The following is a 21599-nucleotide window of genomic DNA, read 5'->3' on the forward strand; positions in this document are numbered from 1 at the left end:
TCTGCCATGTTTACACACGCGGAATATGCGCATGCGCAATGTCATCGCTGCGAGCGGTAATGTATGAATTATTGTGGGACCCACATTGCTTATTTTCAATTTCCAATTTTTTCCATTTTTATTTAAAATTTTATATAAAACAGTCAGTTTTATTTTCTTTAATTAATGGAAAGTATCTGTTTTGTTAGATATATTACGGGGAAAATAAGATAAAGTTTGTTTTTATAGTGATTTTTACGTATATTGGGGCTTTAATACCATTTAAAACGGGTTTCTCGTTTTCTTACGAAACTGTCGATGTCGTGAGATGACTAAAATCTTACATAAGTTAATGTTTCATATGGGAATTATGAATCTCTTTAAAAAAAAAAATTTTTCCAGCCAAAAAATTAAAGATAAAAACTTTTCATAATGATATATGAAATGGAAACATGCAAGGTCCTCTGATTTTATGAGATGAAATGAACGAATGAACGTGGAATTAATACTGATTGATCTTTATCGAGTATGATTCATTATTATTGAGTAATGTAAGATGTAAGTTACAGGTAGGTGATCAAGAACTGCTCAGTCGTATCTTAAAATGTAAGGATGATGCACCATACAGAAAAGAATGAGGAACTAGATGACAAATATGAATTAATCAAAATTGTATGGATTCTAACTGTCATCTATACATTATACATGTACGGGATCATAAGAATCGTGTGAATGATTTGATAAAAAAGAAATCAAACAAACACTAATTCTCTCCAGTTTAAAACCACAAACTACGTCTAAAATTTCATTACTTTGATTAAGAATACCTAAAACATCTCGACCACTTCCGTCTCTGTCCGTCGTGGTCTTAAATATATTTTTGATAATGCCGTCTCACCGATCTTTTGAGAAAGCCAATTTAAGTAATAAATATGCAAGAAGCAGTAGTTTGACGTGGATTAATGACAAACTCCGTATAAATATGTGTAATGTGACAATTTCTTTGACGTTCATATGCACGTTAATCATTTACACAAGTTATGGAATAATTAATGCTTACAAAACGACAATCTATTTGATTCTACCTATGATAATATTATAACGGTCGCTTTAACTGCCAAACACTTATCTAATGTGTAGTAAGAGCATACGTTTTAGCGCGCTGTAGTTTTAACGCGTTATCAGGACTTGTAAGCGCACTGACGGACTTGCGATCCATGTCAAACGCAACAATTAACAAAGACTATAAAATTTATATTACATCAATAGCGTGGCTTAGATTAATCACTCTTGTTGGCCCGGGTGGAAGCATCCGGGGGTACCCGGGGAAAACACACTTAGTTGGGGCAGGTGACCTCATACCCTTTCACGTCCATTCCGGGAATTGAACCCCGGTCGGCCAGGTGAAAGGTGAGTGCGTTACCATAGGTAATAATGACAGCAATTTGTAGTATTTCATTTTGTTCACAGATATTCTTCACGTAAGCGCCTTGATGACAGGTACATTATATTGTAAACATCTAATGCCCAAACATACGCCGACCGAATTTTAATGTCAAATTGGAAACTTCTTAGTTGTTAATTGTTTGTGGTGATGTTTTACAGCATCAAATGTGGCTTTTGTCACTACGTGTCAGACAAATTTATCACGACAGCAAGGAACATGATTAACTACGGCACATAATGGTATTATAGAATTCGAAATCACGTCACGTAGACTGAAACGCACAAAGTAAGAAAAAATGACAATGCATCTATTGAGAAGTCAGTTAAAAGGGGTAGGTGAGCGTAACTAACGGAATTGTTAAGTAGAAAAGCGGGTCAAAAGGGGGTAGGTGAATGTCACTTACGGAATGGTGAAGTAGAAAAGTGGGTCAAACGTTGGTAGGTGAATGTCACTTACGGAATGGTGAAGTAGAAAAGTGGGTCAAAAGTTGGTAGGTGAATGTCACTTACGGAATGGTGAAGTAGAAAAGTGGGTCAAAAGTTGGTAGGTGAATGTCACTTACGGAATGGTGAAGTAGAAAAGTGGGTCAAAAGTTGATAGGTGATTGTCACTTACGGAATGGTGAAGTAGAAAAGTGGGTCGAAATGGGGTAGGTGATTGTCAGTAACTGGTACCAATTCAGGGCGAGTTCCGTACTAAGTAACTGATGCCACGTCAGGGCGAGTTCTGTACTAAGTAACAGATGCCACTTCAGGGCGAGTTCTGTACTAAGTAACTGATGCCACGTCAGGGCGAGTTCTGTACTAAGTTTAACTGATGCCACTTCAGGGTGAGTTCTGTACTAAGTAACTGATGCCACTTCAGGGCGAGTTTTGTACTAAGTAACTGATGCCACTTCGGGGTGAGTTCTGTACTAAGTAACTGATGCCATTTCAGGACGAGTTCTGTAATAAGTATAACTGATGCCACTTCAGGGCGAGTTCTGTACTAAGTAACTGATGCCACTTCAGGACGAGTTCCGTGCAAAGAAACTGATACCACTTCAGGGCGAGTTCCTTACAAAGTAATTGGTACCACTTCAGCGCGAGTTTCGTACTAAGTAACTTTTTTTGCCATTTAATTATTTATAGGACAGTTATCTGTAGGAGTACTAAAATATAGAAAGAATGTGGGTTTTGAGGACTGTTCCCAGTTTTGATCAATTCATATATAAAAATGTTCACTAATCATCGGTAACTCCAACTAAGCTGTGAGGAACTCTCGCCTGGTGGATACCTCAATGAACATCATGCAGGCCATCCGTCGCGTTCTCCCCAAACCAGCTGAGGAAAGTGTCTTGCCCATTGACAAGACAATACCAGCACAGGCCAAACCGTATTCTCAGTTTTCTGAGTAACATAAACAGTAGTGATAAAAACACGTACACCTTGGACCTGAAGGGGCATGTGACAAAGTCATTACCATTATCCAATTTTCGTAAATTATGAAACCGAGACAAAAACACAACCATGTCTTATAAATGAATATTAAAAAAGTTGTGTAGAAATTAAGATGGGAAATGAATTAGAAGATTTGCGTACGTGATGCATGGGAATGATAACTGACAAATGACGCTTAAGTCACATTAACTTAAACGGCCATCAACACATTAACTCAGTCTTGGTCCTCCATTTATCAGAGGAGACAAGAGGGCCTTTATAGGCGATATAGAATTACATGCCAACATGGAGTTCGGTTTTTCCTTCATTAATAAAAAATGTCAAAGACCGTATAAACATTTTTCTGAGACGGAGGAACAGGGAACTGCTTGGAGTGATGTTTCCATTTCCTTGTCCATACTTCTAGGCTTAGATCTTCTAGTGTCTTACTGGAGACTTACATTTCTCGTGAACATTTCTTTTTGAAAAATGACAAAACTCTCGGTTTCGGGCAATGGTCTTGATTCGAATTTGAAATTGTGTGAAACAAACTTTTACAAAAATTCACAAATACTACAAGGCCTAGGAAGCTTGATATCATAGATGACCTAGGGGTCAAAGTTGAAATTTTTTTTATTTTTTTGGTGAAAACCTTCGATAAGTTTTGGAAGCTCTAGAGCCTTGCTATTTCATATATAAACAGCTCTGGTCATTGACTATCAAGTTAGTCAAAATAAATTACCTTAACCCATTTTCAAGGTCACACGAGTAAATTTTGTTAAAAATATTGAATTGGCTTCTTACCAATACCCAAGATACAGATATTTCGCCAGTTGCATAGTGAGGCCAGTTGCTATCCGCAATGGCAATTAAACAATTGTTCTCGGTCAACTTACGGTGTTCGGTAGCAGTCGAAAACTCAGAAGTGTTATTTTGGGCAACTTCTTCTTAAGTTCTGAAATATATAGAATATTGATATTTCTCAAGAAATGAGTGAATGTATTAATAAAACATTATCTGCAAATTCAACTTCCTCTTTCTGGCTGCCTTCAAAAATGAAAAGTACCAGTTTTGGTAACAACATTTGACAAACTTCATAAGCTCTACATGGTCTTGACGCGATATTCCACATGCAAGCTACTCCGGTAATTGGCTATCAAGGTTGTTAGCATGAATGACATTTAAGGTCAAGGTCACAGCGACCAATTATGTTAAAATCTTTTGATGTGATTTTCTCAATAACTAAGGGACACACTGTGATGACATTTTGTCAGTAACATCCATTGTACCATGATCAATTGGTCTGCAAATTCAACTTCTGGTTTGCGATTAGGATCAAATATGAAAAATTCCAGTGTTGGTAACAAGTTTTGACAAACCTCTTCTCAAGTTCTACAAGGTCTACAGACTTGACATTTTACATGTTAAATGTGCAAGTAACTGGTCATCAAGGCTGGTAATATGAATGACCTTGACCCACTCTTAATGTCACGAGGGCTGTGTTAAAATCTTTATATGAATTCTTTCCATAATCAAGGTTCAAAAAGTGTTAATATCTGGTCACCAGCATATCATATTTGTGATGAATTAGTCAGTGAAATCCTGTCTGTTTACGCAGCGTTGAAAGGAATATTTATAATTTATTTTAAATAATTTGAAGTCGTTTCTGATCGTTCAGTGAAATGAGATAACATCTTTAAGTTACAACCAGGTAATATTTATAAACATTTGAATAAAACAGTTTCGTTTTCACAAACATAAATATATATTTCATCTCCATGTAAATACTACAATCAAATGTCCGCGGAGAGATGACACTGATAATTCTAATGACATCATATCGTGTAATTGCTCTCCATATGGTCATAAATAAAGACGAAGGGGGAGTCTCTTAGCTAAATTACGAAGGAGACGTTGGTCTCGAGTAAAGGAAACGCATTTAATATTTACTCATCATTAAAAATACAAGGTCGTAAAGTTGGCCGCCGTGGATAAGTATACATACACTCCGTAGATGGTGGGCTTGGACATGCACTGAGACACTCAGACATAAAGTTAGGTTGGAGACATACTGTCATGGTGGTAGAGATTGATAGAGGCATAGAGTGCTGTGGGGCAGGGGAACAATTTGTCAAGTTTTAATTGTGACTGTGTGGACAGGACAGGACGGGGCGCTTGTAAATCATCAACTATTGGTTTCAGTCATTATACCATTATCTTAAAGACCACCAGGAGAGGCATCCGTTCCCGGCAATTATTAAGACCACCTGGGAAGGTAGACCTTCCCGGCAAACTATATTGACCACTAGGGACAGACATGGATTCCCGGTTATTATTTAGATAACCAGGTAGCAGCATCCGTTCCCGGCAATTATTAAGATTACCTGGGAAGGTAGCCCTTCCCGGCAAACTATATTGACCACTAGGGACAGACATGGATTCCCGGTTATTATTTAGATAACAAGGTAGTAGCATCCCCTCCCGGCAATTATATGTACCACCAGGGAGAGGCATCGCTTTCCGGAAATTATATGTACCACCAGGGAGAGGCATCGCTTCCCGGCAATTATATGTACCACCAGGGAGAGGCATCGCTTCCCGGCAATTATATGTACCATCAGGGAGAGGCATCGCTTCCCGGCAATTATATGTACCACCATGGAGAGGGATCGCTTCCCGACAATCATATGCACCACCAGGGAGAGGCATCGCTTCCCGGCAATCATATGTACCACCATGGAGAGGCATCGCTTCCCGGCAATCATATGTACCACCAGGGAGAGGCATCGCTTCCCGGCAATCATATGCACCACCAGGAAGGGGCATCGCTTCCCGGCAATCATATGCACCACCATGGAGAGCCATCGCTTCCCAGCAATCATATGTACCACCATGGAGAGGCATCGCTTCCCGGCAATCATATGTACTACCATGGAGAGGCATCGCTTTCCGGCAATCATATGCACCACCATGGAGAGGCATCGCTTCCCGGCAATCATATGCACCACCAGGGTTAGGCATCGCTTCCAGGCAATTATTTGAATCACCAGAGGAAGGCACTCCTTCTCGCATTTCACTTTAGTACCAAGAAGAGGCGTCCCTTCCCGGCTATTGTTTAGATAACCACGAAGACACTTTCCTCCTCGGCTGCTTGTGTTCTGCCATTATATAGATAGTTAGTGAGACCCGTTCCTCAATGACTGTGAAATACAGCAATGCGGTGGTGGATATCTCTTCCTTGCAATCAATAAGAGCAATGACTGTGATATATATCCCATCACGGCAATTAAAGACCAACGGCGACATGTATCCCTTCCCGGCAATTAAAGACTGACGGCGACACGTATCCCTTCCCGGTAAGTACAGACCAACGGCGACATGTATCCCTTCCCGGTAAGTACAGACCAACGGCGACATGTATCCTTTCCCGGTAATTACAGACCAACGGCGACACGTATCCCTTCCCGGTAAGTACAGATCAACGGCGACACGTATCCCTTTCCGGTTATTACAGATCAACGGTGACACGTATCCCTTCCCGGTAATTACAGACCAACGGCGACATGCATCCCTTCCCGGTAATTACAGACCAACGGCGACACGTATCCCTTCCCGGCAATTAAAGTCAAACCGCGACACGTATCCCTATCCGGCAATTAAAGACTAACGGCGACATGTACCCTTTCCCGGCAAATGAAGACTTATATCGACACGTATCCCTTCCCGGTTATTGTAATAATTCTTCACAAAATTATAACACTGAGAGAAATAGATAAAGATTATGAGCTTCAAACTTACGCTAGTCGACACTCGCTGTTGTTTCTCTCATCACTGTTTTGATCGGAGATAGCCGAGTTAATCACGTGACCTTTCGATGTCTCGTTTTAACCCGCCGTTTTGATATGTTTTCGACTATGTATAATTATGTAATTAGCCAAAACTTAATTTGCCAGCCATGTTTCAAGTCTAACTTTGTAAAATGACCTCTTGTTTTACGCTATACGCGTGACAGAGCGCAATAAATGAATTTGAATTAATCTGAATATAAAATTGCAAGCGCAAAGATATTGTTTACACTCTCCAAACGATAATAATATGAACTAGTGTTGGGTCGCTCCTGTTTTTGACGTTGTTAATAAAATGGTTATGCAAATATATCATAATTAATAGAAAGTACAATTTTTTAAACAAATATTTAAATGTTATAAAGCTTTTCGTCAATTGAGATGTATCCATCCCCTGTATTTATAAAGACTACCGGCGAGATATATCCATCCCCTGTATTTGTAAAGACTACCGGCGAGATGTATCCATCCCCTGTATTTAAAAAGACTACCGGCGAGATGTATTCATCCCCTGTATTTATAAAGACTACCGGCGAGATGTATCCATCCTCTGTATTGATAAAGACTAATGCCGAGATGTATCCATCCCCTGTATTTAAAGACTAATGACGAGATGTATCCATCCCCTGTATTTATAAAGACTACCGGCGAAAAGTATCAATCCCATGTATTTATAAAGATTACCGGCGAGAGGTATCCGTCCCCTGTATTTAAAAAGACTAATGACGAGATGTATCCATCCCATGTATTTATAAAGACTAGCGGCGAGAAGTATCAATCCCATGTATTTATAAAGATTACCGGCGAGATGTATCCATCCCCTGTATTTATAAAGACTACCGGCGAGATGTATCCATCCCCGGTATTTATAAAGACTACCGGCGAGAAGTATCAATCCCATGTATTTATAAAGATTACCGGCGAGATGTATCCATCCCATGTATTTATAAACACTACCGGCGAGATGTATCCATCCCCTGTATTTATAAAGACTACCGGCGAGAAGTATCAATCCCATGTATTTATAAAGATTACCAGCGAGATGTATCCATCCCCTGTATTTATAAAGACTACCGGCGAGATGTATCCATCCCATGTATTTATAAACACTACCGGCGAGATGTATCCATCCTCTGTATTGATAAAGACTAATGACGAGATGTATCCATCCCCGGTATTTATAAAGACTACCGGCGAGAAGTATCAATCCCATGTATTTATAAAGATTACCGGCGAGAGGTATCCGTCCCCTGTATTTAAAAAGACTAATGACGAGATGTATCCATCCCATGTATATATAAAGACTACTGGCGAGATGTATCCATCCCATGTATTTATAAAGACTTCCGGCCAGTAGTATCCATCCCCTGTATTTATAAAGACTACCGGCGAGATGTATCCATCCTATGTATTTATAAAGACTACCGGCGAGATGTATCCATCCCCGGTATTTATAAAGACTTCCGGCGAGATGTATCCATCCCCTGTATTTATAAAGATTACCGGCGAGATGTATCCATCCTCTGTATTGATAAAGACTAATGCCGAGATGTATCCATCCCCTGTATTAATAAAGACTACCGGCGAGATGTGTCCATCCCCTGTATTAATAAAGACTACCGGCGAGATGTATTCATCCCCTTTATTTATAAAGACTACCGGCGAGATGTATCCATCCTCTGTATTGATAAAGACTAATGCCGAGATGTATCCATCCCCTGTATTAATAAAGACTACCGGCGAGATGTGTCCATCCCCTGTATTTATAAAGACTACCGGCGAGATGTATCCATCCCCTTTATTTATAAAGACTACCGGCGAGATGTATCCATCCTCTGTATTGATAAAGACTAATGCCGAGATGTATCCATCCCCTGTATTAATAAAGACTACCGGCGAGATGTGTCCATCCCCTGTATTTATAAAGACTATCGGCGAGATGTATCCATCCCATGTATTTATAAAGACTACCGGCGAGATGTATCCATCCCATGTATTTATAAAGACTACCGGCGAGATGTATCCATCGCCTGTATTTATAAAGACTACCGGCGAGATGTATCCATCCTCTGTATTGATAAAGACTAATGCCGAGATGTATCCATCCCATGTATTTATAGACTACCGGCGAGATGTATCCATCGCCTGTATTTATAAAGACTACCGGCGAGATGTATCCATCCTCTGTATTTATGAAGACTACCGGCGAGATGTATCCAGCCCATGTATAGATAAAAAAATGAAGAGATGTATAGCGTACCGACAATCTTAAAGACGAAAGGGTGTATAGCTTCCCGATGGTCATAAAGACTAACGGGTGTATTGCTTCCCGACAGTCCTTAAGACGAAAGGGTGAATAGCTTCCCGACAGTCCGAAAGACTAACAGGTGTAAAGCTTCCCGACTGTCTTAAAGACTTAACGGGTGTATAGCTTCCCGGCAGCCCTACAGACTAATGGGTGTATAGCTTCCCGACAGTCCTACAGTCTAATGGATGTATAGCTTCCCGACAGTCCTAAAGATTATCGGGTGTATAGCTTCCCGACAGTCCTACAGTCTAATGGGTGTATAGCTTCCCGACAGTCCTAAAGATTATCGGGTGTATAGCTTCCCGGCAGCCATACAGACTAACGGGTGTATAGCTTCCCGACAATCCTACAGTCTAATGGATGTATAGCTTCCCGGCAGTCCGAAAGACTAACGGGTGTATAGCTTCCCGATAGTCCAGTGGAAGGTCAGACCGAGTGTAATCTCATCGCTTCCAATGAACTACGCTTCAAAAATCTTCAGACAAAAAAGAAATGAAAATAAAATCGTAAAAAATATGGTTTGAAAATATAAACTTGTATCAAGGTGAGAACAAGTACATGGAAAGATTAGTTTGACGTTCCGTCTAAAACACGTGTACATCGTATTTTGAACATTGTAAAATAGAAATCTAAGTTTATAAAATACAAATCTTAATATTTCATTAATCCAATCATTGTTTTGCTTCATCAAAGATCGATACATTATGCTGTAATGTATGCCGTGAATGGGAGTAAAACTGAAGTTTGCTGTGTCGACTGGAGTCAATAATCTAGTGATTAATACTATTCAACAAGGTAGGCGTTATAGGTGCAAATAACGTGTCTACGGCTGCATTCCATCACCTTAAGCACACTGTCTGTTTTTATAATTATTAATTTATATCATCGCCAACTTTTGCCAAAATATTACTCATTCAATGTCTACTCCTGACTTTAAATGTTCACGATTTTAAAGTGGGCTGCACAAACATGGACAAAATTACGAGAGGTCAAAGACTCACGAAAATCTCATTTAAAATGGGTCATCGGTGTCGTAAACAAGGTTTTCTAATAAACATCAATCATTTCATACCACTAGACAGACGAATTCCAAACATTTAGAAGTAATACACTAATTTAGTAATCCTCTTTATTTCACAAGGCATGCATATTGTGCAGTACATCTATACGATTATGTACAACTGTCCTGGTTTAATTCATAATTTGACTCGTCTCATGAAAAATTCCCTACAAAATGCTACTGGTATTTCCAACTTAAAATCATTTACTCTTGTTGACCCGGATGGAAATGCGCGAGGGGTCTTTCTGTGGGAGGAAACCGGAGTACCCGCGGAATACCCACGTGGTCATGCCGGTGACCCCATCTTTACATGTCCGTTCCAGGAATCGGACCACGGACGTCTAGGTAAAAGGCATTGGTGTTACCGCTGCGCCATCCGACATGTACTGCTTTAGACCTGCAAGCCGCGAGTGGGACAGAGAAAAAGCTCATTCAACTCGTCTGATCAACTGCAGACTCGACGAAAATTATATCCTTCCTTCTATCGGAAAATGGCATACATCATCGGACCCAGAAGACGGCCATCACAACGGGATTATCCCACACAATAGTATAGAAACATGTTGAAAGAACAATTAGTTTCGATACGACAACCTTCATCAAACTCCCCGTGCAGGAGTCTGTGGTGCAAGATGTCGCATCTATTTCACATTCTGTCCGAAGTCCTCTCGCACCCAGAAAGGACGACTGGACAGATATGAGAGGACGCCTGTGACGAATCCATCGTGTCCGTCAATGCAATACTGAGGTATTTTCTTTCATATAAAAATGTTTTTTATCATGTCCTTTCCATATGATTTATAACGATTTCATGTTGCATTCGTTTACTTGTTGAGGGAAACAGATTTTGGTATGGAAAGCTCACAGACGTCACCTCAAGGATATAGTTTTACTTACCGCGTTCAGCTTCTTTCATCTCCACAGTCTGCAAGTACATCGCGCTTCGCCTTAATTGTAGTTCCCTTTGTCGCTGCAATAAAGGCCTCTTTCCCGACGAGCTGTTGATACGGAGAACGTTTTTAGCGTTGTTACTCAACGCATCTTGTAATGAAAACTGACAATGCAAGTTAAAATGCTTACATGTTGAGATCAAATGTTTTCCTTTTCAAAATGCTTCGGAGATGCCCCCTGTGCTAACGATACTTCCATTCAAAGTATCTAAGGAAGTGGAGACATTTTTGTTCAAACCCTGCTTGGAAACGCAAACTCCCCAGTGTTCATTGAACACATGCATGTGCACCAAACACTTCTCACGACAAATTTTATTGCTTCACTGAAACGCTTTAAAAAATGATCTTTGACTTTTAAATCTTGGTCCTGTAAATGCTTGACATGTAAAACATAAGCAAACTGATGACCTACTGCCGATCGTGTGAATTTCACTAGAAAACTTTTTTTCAGATGGAGAAAAGTAGAGGGGGTTATTTTTGTCTCCTGTAAGAACAAGGTAGGGTTTACGGTGTTATGAATTTATTTTTTGATCCTGCAAAATGTACAGCTCCTTTTAATTGTGTACATTGAAAGGCTAATAAAAATTATTTCTGTTTTTTTTGGAAATATTATCTTTTTGTTGTAGACATCTGTTCAGCATACATTTCCAAGTTCTGCAATTACTCGGAAGAAAAAATTAAGGCATTGCAATTATGTCCTTATATCTTCATCTGTATATATAGAGGTGTTGCATTGCCCTTTCATTGAAATAATTATCAGTGGTTTGACACGGTTGTTTGGGTTGGTTGGTTGCAGGATATCCGTCTCCCTGACTCATCCGATCTTCAGGCGTTGTCTCACTGACAACCGCCGGCATTCTGGCAATGTGTCATCGGCAGATTAAACAGTTTTTATGTCCACTTTTGAGGCCTTTTTTTGGGACGACACATTTATTGGAAATAGAGTAAATTGGGATAAGTATGTCACCAGTTTGACAGGTTGAAGGCTTCATATCCGTATACGTTTCCAAGTACGACTTAGACTAAAATGTCTGCCACTTCCTTGGATGCGACAACCGGATAATATCATTAGCATATTTGGAAGGTCTCAAAAGCATTCTAAAAAAATCTTATCTCAACAAGAAAGTTTGTATCATGTATTGTCAGCTTCAAATTATATACAGTTGTATCCAATAACTTGAAATGCTGTGAACTTATTAACAATGAATCATTAATATGCTTCAGTTTGCAAACCATTTTGGATTTCATTTATGCTTATTACTTAAAAAAAGGGACAGTTCCATTACATATAGAAAAGTTTTTGACAGGATTTGTAGTAACTTCTCAGAAACAATATTTCGAAAGCGTTCTTACTTGCATTACATTTAGGTTCTAAATCATTAGGCTAAAACTATTGATCATGACTCTTCCCAATCTGATCACGATACAACAAAGCTAAGAGATTTTCCTCAGTGGTGATGTCTCCTGTCCTAGAAACCTAATGATGTTTCAGGAGATTCAAAATGTCCCTTTACACTACAAAGAAGTTCATACATACAGAACCATATAGGGAACTTTAAAAACAATCCCTTGCAGAAGAGTTTTACACTCTAAGTATAAAGTGTCCCCTGACATATAACAAACAACATACTATTCGTATCTTTATTTCTCTTTACACTTTTTTTAAAATGCAATAATATCATAAACAGATAGTTTCAAAATCACAGTAAATCTGAACCTTTCCACCTCCTCCTTCAGTGATTATCAATCCTGCATTCATGCTTGTACACAATGAATAGATATTTCCTGATATAATTTGCTCAAAGTTGTCCTCCATTACAGTCACTTGATTTCTACTTGTCTTGTTGACACAGGAATTGTGATCCTGAAACAGACTAACAAAATACCTGCAACACAAATAATGTTTAGCATTACATCTATCCAACAAAGAGAGTGACTATATAAAGTATTTCTTACCAACCTACAGTTTTTGCAGTGGTGTCCATGGTATACAGGTGTGTTGTTCCATCATAAGCAGCTAAGTCTGAATCTGATATTTATACAAACCCCGGTGTAAATTTTACAGCAAATGTGGTATGCATCTCAGGTGTATATCCAAGTTATTTCCAAAATGACCTGAAAAACACTAGAAACAAAAATCTGCAAAAAAAACTTATAATTAGTACAACATGGATAAGTTACCTAAGGTTCCTTGGTGTAAACAGATAACACATATAACACATAACACAGACTACCTGTGGATCCAATTTCTTATTCTCCTCGTTGTCTTCATCCATCTCAAAGTAGAGTTCTGTCTTGGTGATTGCCATTGTCCCGTTGACCGTCACCCCAGGAGCTATCAGCTTACATGTGGTCGACAAAGCTACAGGGCCTGACAAAAAAAATTAGAAACTTGATGTCATTTGGTTAAAACTTGTTTATATCAAATACAGACCTCTAAGTTCCAAGTGCATTTAAAAACAATATTATAGTAACCCACTGTTTGTATGAAACAATTACAAAGTATATAGAGGATATTTAATAGTGTCTTCAACGATATTAATTGTGTCTAAAATTTTAAAATCTTTCATGAGTGCACATCTATTTATTACATTTTGACAAGCAAAATAGTCAAATTACTGGCACATTTAGGAGCGATATATTATTATGAAGCTGACTAGGCTTTTCATGGACACTACTCGCTCATTATAACTTTGCAGTATGCAACAAAATGCAGTCTATTTTTAAAAAAAAATCATTAAAGACATGTGAACACAAAAATAAATTTACATAGAAATGATGCTTATTCATGTCACCAACAGACAAAATTTGCTGTAAAAAGTTCTGAGAGAGTTTAACTTGTGACAAGTTACTATGCAGCTGAAAATTTGGCGGCAACCTACAGCTGTCACTGTAGATGACACAAATCCCCTTGAAATGTCTAACGTGTCAGCTCCATATTCAAGACGTTCAGTTGGGGATTGGAATTGCTGAATTTCATAGTTTCTGGCTTTGTGTTTTTGTACCAAGCTTTATAATTCGTGAATTTTATAAGATAATTTGTGTTCTCTCTTTTCAATGGTGTAAGAAATGTGAAAAATAACACTTTTATCAATGTGACATTTCTCTATATTTCCTATGACAATGCAATCTTTGTTATTACTTCTCCTGGCATGTAGCTGTAGTGAAGACATAAACGCCAATGACACAACAAATTAACCTTACTATAATTTACATTAGAACACTTACCAAGTCCTGGTTTACCAGTAATAATATCTCTGCAGATCTAATATAATGATTAAAGTGACCTGTCATATACTAGTCCTTGTATACTGGAGAACAATACATCTATAGACCTATTGTAATAATTAACCTTACAATACCTGCATATTCTTGCTCAAAGTCCCGTTCTTCCATGAGCAGCTCCTCATCTGTGTAGTCTGGTGTCTGTTGTGACCGTTTGGTAGAAGCTAGGTGGGCGTGGAATGCCTCCCGAGCCTGGTTAATAGCATCCTCTGTTGCTCCTGAAATAAAATGGTCATTTTCTGAAGTAGTTATCACTTTTGCCAAATTATGCTAAAATCACAAAAGTTATTGTGCAGATCAAAACAATCATTTTCGAAATTACACAAAATACCTTCAACTTACATTAACCAGCTTTAATTTACTGGTAATTTATCACACATACGTTATACAATGTATCATATTTATGTTTTAATTGTCAGTTATGTGTTTGGACCTTTTTTGTTCTATCTTAAATGAACTTTGTACTATATGAGTTTTGGATTACTAGTAGTTTTACCACATAAAGATATATACACACACACAAACTTTAACAACTTGAATGCACACTTTACGTTAATTGCATGATTTCACCTTTTTCAACTTAAATACTACAGTGGGATAACATGACTAAACCTTCCATATTTACAAAATTTGATGGATCTTACAATTGGTAATATTCAACAAATGTTCTGCTCTGTTTCATAACCCTGCAGTATGTCATAAAATTTTGTCAGTGTGTTAGAACATAGTCTCAGCCTGTCAGCTGGTGTATACTGACTCACCGTGCTCTATTGCAGCCTTGAGAGTGGCGTCAGGGTGAGAGGAACCGTTGGGATTTTTAACGAGTCTTCGCCGCCTCCTGGAATCATCCTCCCATACATCCAGTTTCCAATGCTCAGTTTTCCTGTACAAAAACACAAAAACAAGTGTGTATAACATTCTTTGAGTTCCTCTTTTTATCCAACAATAAAAGGTTGATTAATGCATCAGTACCCCATCTTCACTATAATTACTTCCTTACATAATTTGTCTTCAGTGACAATGACATTGCAGATTAATCATATTTATTGTCATTTCAAAGCAATCTGTCCCCATTTTTCAATAAGGATTTATAGTTGGTAACATCATAATGACAATAAACAATGTCTCCATAACGAACAGAAAAAAAAAACATATGTATAAAATTCAATTAAGGGGTTTAGGAAAATCCTTGCTAGAATATTTATCCAAATACAGTGGAACCCACTTAATGTCACATCTGTTAATGTCACTTTACAATAAATATAACATTTTCTTGAAACACCCATATGATCTGATAATGTCACTTATTTTTATGTAGGCAACGCTGAATATCACTTCATTTTGCCGACCCTCACAAAAAACTACAGGCAAATCACAGGTAAGTAAGGACAGGAACAGGAAATGCACTGTGTAAAAGATTTTTTAAAAATTGATAATTATCATCGTAGAACATTATATAACATCTGAATCAAAAAGACACGATCATATTGGTTTTGGATGCCTCACCTCTTTGATGAGTTACCCCAAGCTCCATGTTTGTTTGATAGTATGTTGAGTATTTTATCCCTTAGTTTCACAGCGGCTACATGATCTCTACGCTTGGCAGATTTTATAAGATGGTCACAGAGTTTTTCTTCCTCCTTTCTGTCCAACATAGTCTGGGCTCCAAGAGACTGGGAAAAGAACAATAGTTTTACATAACCTAGGCTCCTTCGCAGAGACACTGGACAAGGTTCCACATTTAAGTCTCCTCTTTGAATATTGCAAACTTAAAGAAATTCTTAGAAATGAGACAAAGTTATTCCTGACAAGAATGGTATTTGAAGACAGGCAGGGCTTATCATAGATTTCTGTCCCAGTAAACAGAATATATTGTATACAATTACTACCAGTAAACAAACTGTTGTAGTTTTCTCCCATGATTAAATAAGTTCCTGCAGCCCTTAGTACCTACCTCAAACTCCGCATGTTTCTGGACATCTTCAGCTCTCATCCTATTCAGAATGAATTCTGCCTCATTTGCCACACGTACGATGTGGTCTCTGGTTGCATGCGCTAACAGTCTGAAATATATCATGTGTCATAGTTTAATTTTGAAAGTTGAAGACAGTAACTTTGAAGTAACCATCTGTGATTAAAACATATACATCATGATCTAGAGATGCACCTGGAAAAGCTGGTCATAGTGACAGCAAAAATGGCACAATGATAGCAGTTACATATGTGGATACTTCTGATTGGTTGAAACCAGATTACAATACTAGTACTAAGGAAGATAGAGACAATATTTGGCTGCTAGAATTATATGGTGCAGTGTTGACTGTAAAAAGCTTAATATCTGAACAGTGTTCCACATCTGATCTGATCACTAATTGAAAAAAAACAGGAATATCCTGATTGGTTAAAAGGGAATACAATGATTGGTTAAAAACAGGAAAAAGCTGATTGGTTGAAAAAAGAATACAGTTCTTAAGACTTCTCACCATTCAGTATTCAAGGAGGAAGTAAAATACATGATGACTAATCTTCTACATGGAGATTTTATCTAACATGGAAACCCAGTTGTTATAATACTACAAATTTTACATATATTTTTTGCTGAATGCATTGTTCTGACCTACCTTCCCTCATTGACTAATTCTATAAATGCAAGACCAGCATGCTTCTGTAATGAGTTCTGCCACTCCTGGGAACACAGTAACATCACCAGTTCTACCACAGATGTACTCTGCTTCAAGGTCACCAGGCCTAAAGGTCAAGGTCAATGTTTTATAATAAGTGTCCATTACAAATCATTTTATAAGCCAATTTATCTTGATGGAAATGATAGGAAATAATATTGGTTTTCTCATGTGCAAATCTTTTTACATCTTATTCATCAAAGTACATTTATTCCTTACCTCCAATAAGAAGTTCTTGTCCATGTGATCCTATCAGTGTTTTAGACAAGAATGGTGCGAAATCCACGAATATCTCCCTAAGTAGAGGTGCAACTGGCCCCAGTGCCCGTTCCAGCCGTTCAGTTAATGAGCCTCCCTCCCCAGGAAGTGAGGGTAAATTATCTACAGGCATCGGCATTTTAGCTGCATCCAAATCTAACTTTTCAAGCTGTGGCTTCTGTTCACGGTTACTGTGGACATCTACAGTAATGGCAGAAATTGGCAAATTGTCTGGCTTGCTCTGAGTATCATCCACACGCTGACTTACTGCAACTGGCTGAGATTCCTTTGTAGGATCAGGACTCTTCTGCTGAACTGCCTCAGCTTCCTGACCCTCTGATTCAGGCCTTTCTCCTGAAATCACAAAATGAAGTTAACAACAACCTATCAGATGCAATTTTTCATTTGAAATAATTGTAAAGCAGTACTACAACATGGTTTTGAGGTTTAGAGGTACATGTTCCAATAAAATAACAAACCTAACTACATACTGTCTGCATACGGTACAATATTATTTTAAGAACCCCCCCCCCCACCAAACTTCCCCATCCTGCGTACCCTCATTTCCCTGGTGTGTTCTGTCTGTGTCACTCCCATCCTTACCTCGCCTTTTCCTCCTCTTGTGTACCCCCATTTCCTTGGTGTGTTCTGTCTGTGTCACTCCCATCTTTACCTTACTTTTCTCCTCCCCGTCCTGTGTGTCCTTGGTGTGCACTGTCTTTGTCACTCCCATTTTAACTTACCTTTTCCCCATCCTGTGTAGCCACATTTCCTTGGTGTGTTCTGTCTGTGTCACTCCCATCTTTACCTTACTTTTCTCCTCCCCATCCTGTGTACCCACTACACTATGTCCTTGGTGTGCACTGTCTTTGTCACTCCCATTTTAACTTACCTTTTCCCCATCCTGTGTAGCCACATTTCCTTGGTGTGTTCTGTCTGTGTCACTCCCATCTTTACCTTACTTTTCTCCTCCCCGTCCTGTGTACCCACTACACTATGTCCTTGGTGTGCACTGTCTTTGTCACTTCCATCTTTAACTTACCTTTTCCCCATCCTGTGTAGCCACATTTCCTTGGTGTGTTCTGTCTTGTTACTCCCATCCTTACCTTACCTTTCCCCTTCTTGGCCTCCTCCTGTATACCCTAAATTTTCTTGATGCTTACTCTCTCTGTCTTTTCCTCTTTCCCTTTCTCTCATTCATGCTTAACCTCACTCCCCTAAAGTAAGTTAACCTTACTCCCCTAAAGCAAGTTATCAGGGTTACACATATTTTTTTCCCTTCTTCTATTTCCTGTGCAGCTCCCAAGGGAAAGGTTGTATGTGAGTCACATCTATCCTAACCTTTCCTGCCTTCTTCCTCCTGTGTATCCTCATTCCCCTGGGGTGTGCTCTCTAGGTCACACCTATTCTTACCTTTATCTTCCACGTCCTCCTGTGTAGCCTCATTCCCCTGCGGTGTGCTCTCTAGGTCACACCTATTCTTACCTTTATCTTCCATGTCCTCCTGTGTAGCCTCACTCCCCTGGGGTGTGCTCTCTGGGTCACTTCCTCCATCAGCTTCCTCTTTCTCTTCTTGCTCATCCTCAGGTTTATCTTCTGCTTTCTGTTCATCAGCAGCATCTTCTTCACTTTTTTCTTTTTCTTGTTCTTCCTTTTCATCATCTTCTTTGTCTTCTCTCTCTTCTTCGGCTTCCTCTGCTACTTTGTCTGTAGACTCTTTGTCTTCTGAAGCATCCTCATCTTCCTTCTCATCAACTTCCTCTCCAACATCAGCCGAGTCAGTAGTTCTGTTAAGGTCAGTACTGGACTGGTCAACAGACTCGGAGTCTTCATCGTCTACAACAACCACATGTCATTCACATGGGTACTAGGCTAGTCACAGGTAATATACAATGCTAATTAAACTAGGGTAGAATGACATGTGAAATAATCATATGAAACATTTAAAAAATCTTACCCAGGACAAAACCTCACAACAATATTTTTAACTCAGCAATTTCAAAATTCAAATTTTGAAATTAGTTGTGTGAAGGATTTTTTAAGATGCAAAAGAGATGCCACACATCAGATGCAGAAGCAGAGAGAATTGTATATGGTGCACCAGTACTGCTGAAATTGTCATGCCATAACATAAAATGATATTTAAACTTTTAAAATACTCTGACACAATTTTCCATACATAGAATGTCAGCATATGTATTTTTAAATTTTACTTTCAATATTTCTAACATACATAGAACATTTTCATGTTTCCAAACAAAAAGATAATGCTGAGAGAAAGTGATACTAATCTATGTATGATAGTGGTCAATATATGCTTGACCATTGTCCATTATTATACTGACCGAGCCATGTCATTTGTAAGCTGCTTTGAATGCTTCTCCTTAAAGCCATATTGTCCCCTGAAACTGGCTCATCTGAATGTTGAAAAAGTCTAAGATTCAGAAACTTGCTTATTCATTACCGTTAAAAATTTGCAAAAAAAGAAAAAGAAAAAAAAGGGGAAAAAAAATCTGTTTTAGTATTCTGATTATATAGGCATGTTAAAGGAAGTTTAAAACCTGCATCTCTGAAACATTGGATTAGAACCAGAAAAGTGGGAAGGAAAAAAGTCACCATATTATTAAAGTTTGAATTTTAGTTATTTTTTCAGTGCCCCTAACCCAATAAAGTAAGAAAAGTGAAATTGAAAGAAAATGCAACCATTTAAATGTGTTAGTTTCTCATGTTTAGCAATATTAACATTTATGTAAAGTTTGAAAACATTCACCACATGAAGTTGAAAAAAAAAAGTTCTAGTTTTAGGAAAACCCTTCAAGACTGTGTTAGTTATTTTATTTTAAAACTTTGCTGCCTGTTTCTACCACGTTAGATTGTCAAATTTTCATTAGGCTGTGGTGATACTCCAGTTTTTTCATTAACCACATTAAAACACATCAGTTTAATGCTCTTTTCTGGGTTATTTTAGTGGATTAGAACTAAAAAAATCAGCACACAGATTTACGACAATTTATTTCAAATTTAATAAAATAATTAAAATATCCAACTCAACTTGCAGTAAGTTTATTTCTTTTTTATCTATCTAAAACTTTTCTTCTGAAAATAATTTTTTATTGAACATTTTAATTTGTCAACAATATTCTTTTTTTAGATATATTTTATTCAATCTTTGAAATACATTTAATTTTCTAACCATGACTATTATTTGATCTGTATTAATACTAGTAAACATCTGGGATCCTTACTCCATTTTCTAATCTACTTGTCATTTCTGCTTCCATAAATATAACTAATACCTATGTTGGTTTTTGGGGTTTTTTTAACTTTTAAATAGATACTATTCTAAATCGCCTGACTACAAAAAATGATCTCCAAACAACATGGAAAAATGATAGTAATGATTCTAATACAAATTATGCAAATAAATAAAATTCTTGAGAAAGACATCAGTAATGTATGACCACTGACAGACTATGTATACATCCAGTGTTTGGTTAAGATAATCATATTCTATTGTATAATCTAGCAGAGTATATAGAGTATATTTATATACTGTGATATGACAGCTGGCTGATGGTAAGTTATTGTTTGTTTTATATTTCAGATATAAGTGATATTCAGATGGACAATGTGGCTTTAAAAAGCTCCATACAAAGGAACTTGGGTATTTCAGTCAATGAATTACTAAAATGATGTAGTACTGGCAATACACTGCACTGCATATACAATTAAAACTGCCGGGAAGATGTAACAGGGAGGGGCTAAGAGCCGGGGAAATCTACATTACATTGTGTAAGACAGGTGCACTAAGGTTTGACAAGACAGGTTTGAAAACATAACACATGATCAGGGAGACTTACTGCTAGCATGTTAGATGGGATGAATGTGGAGGTATAGGACAAGGCATGTCGGATAAAAAAAATATATGTCTGACTGAAGTAGTTTCCATTGCAAGGGAGGTAACTACAGGAAATTGGTTACAGGCTAAATACATATAAGTTATAACAAAGTTATAAATTTTGAAATTTTGGTCACAACCAAGGTGATGCCTGCTTTGTTTGGACAGGATCAGTATGTTATATTACAACATGATATTATATTCTTTTGTGATACAACACATACACAAACACCCGGGTAAGCACTTAAAAGTAGAGCTATCCAGCAAATAAAATATGTCTATCACATATATACCCAGTCAGCATATATACTAAGCAGTCCATTAAAACGTGTTGGGACAATACCATCTACCACAATGAACATTTAATAGGAGGTTATGAGGAAGTCAAAGGTAAGCTTGATATGAAAATTGTATAAAGACAAGGAGCCAGTTACCTTGGATACTGGGCAGGGTATATAATTGTAATTATA

General features: G+C 38.0%; 1 protein-coding gene across 1 annotated transcript in view; it reads right to left on the bottom strand.

The window, feature by feature from the left end:
- Positions 1–21599, bottom strand: part of LOC132562216 (neurobeachin-like) — a 232691-nt gene that overhangs the window by 156572 nt on the left and 54520 nt on the right. The window contains exons 32-41 of the mRNA XM_060226948.1: positions 19577–19648; positions 18723–19067; positions 18573–18593; positions 17193–17585; positions 16914–17040; positions 16247–16355; positions 15799–15965; positions 15054–15175; positions 14370–14510; positions 13242–13378 (exon numbers count right to left, since the gene is read on the bottom strand). Of these exons, the coding sequence (XP_060082931.1) occupies positions 13242–13378; positions 14370–14510; positions 15054–15175; positions 15799–15965; positions 16247–16355; positions 16914–17040; positions 17193–17585; positions 18573–18593; positions 18723–19067; positions 19577–19648 (1634 nt within the window). The remainder of the gene's footprint in view (positions 1–13241; positions 13379–14369; positions 14511–15053; positions 15176–15798; positions 15966–16246; positions 16356–16913; positions 17041–17192; positions 17586–18572; positions 18594–18722; positions 19068–19576; positions 19649–21599) is intronic.

The sequence above is a fragment of the Ylistrum balloti genome, unplaced genomic scaffold, assembly GCF_031769215.1.
Source record: "Ylistrum balloti isolate Yb309-2 unplaced genomic scaffold, AGI_CSIRO_Ybal_v1 Utg371366, whole genome shotgun sequence".
Taxonomy (NCBI): domain Eukaryota; kingdom Metazoa; phylum Mollusca; class Bivalvia; order Pectinida; family Pectinidae; genus Ylistrum; species Ylistrum balloti.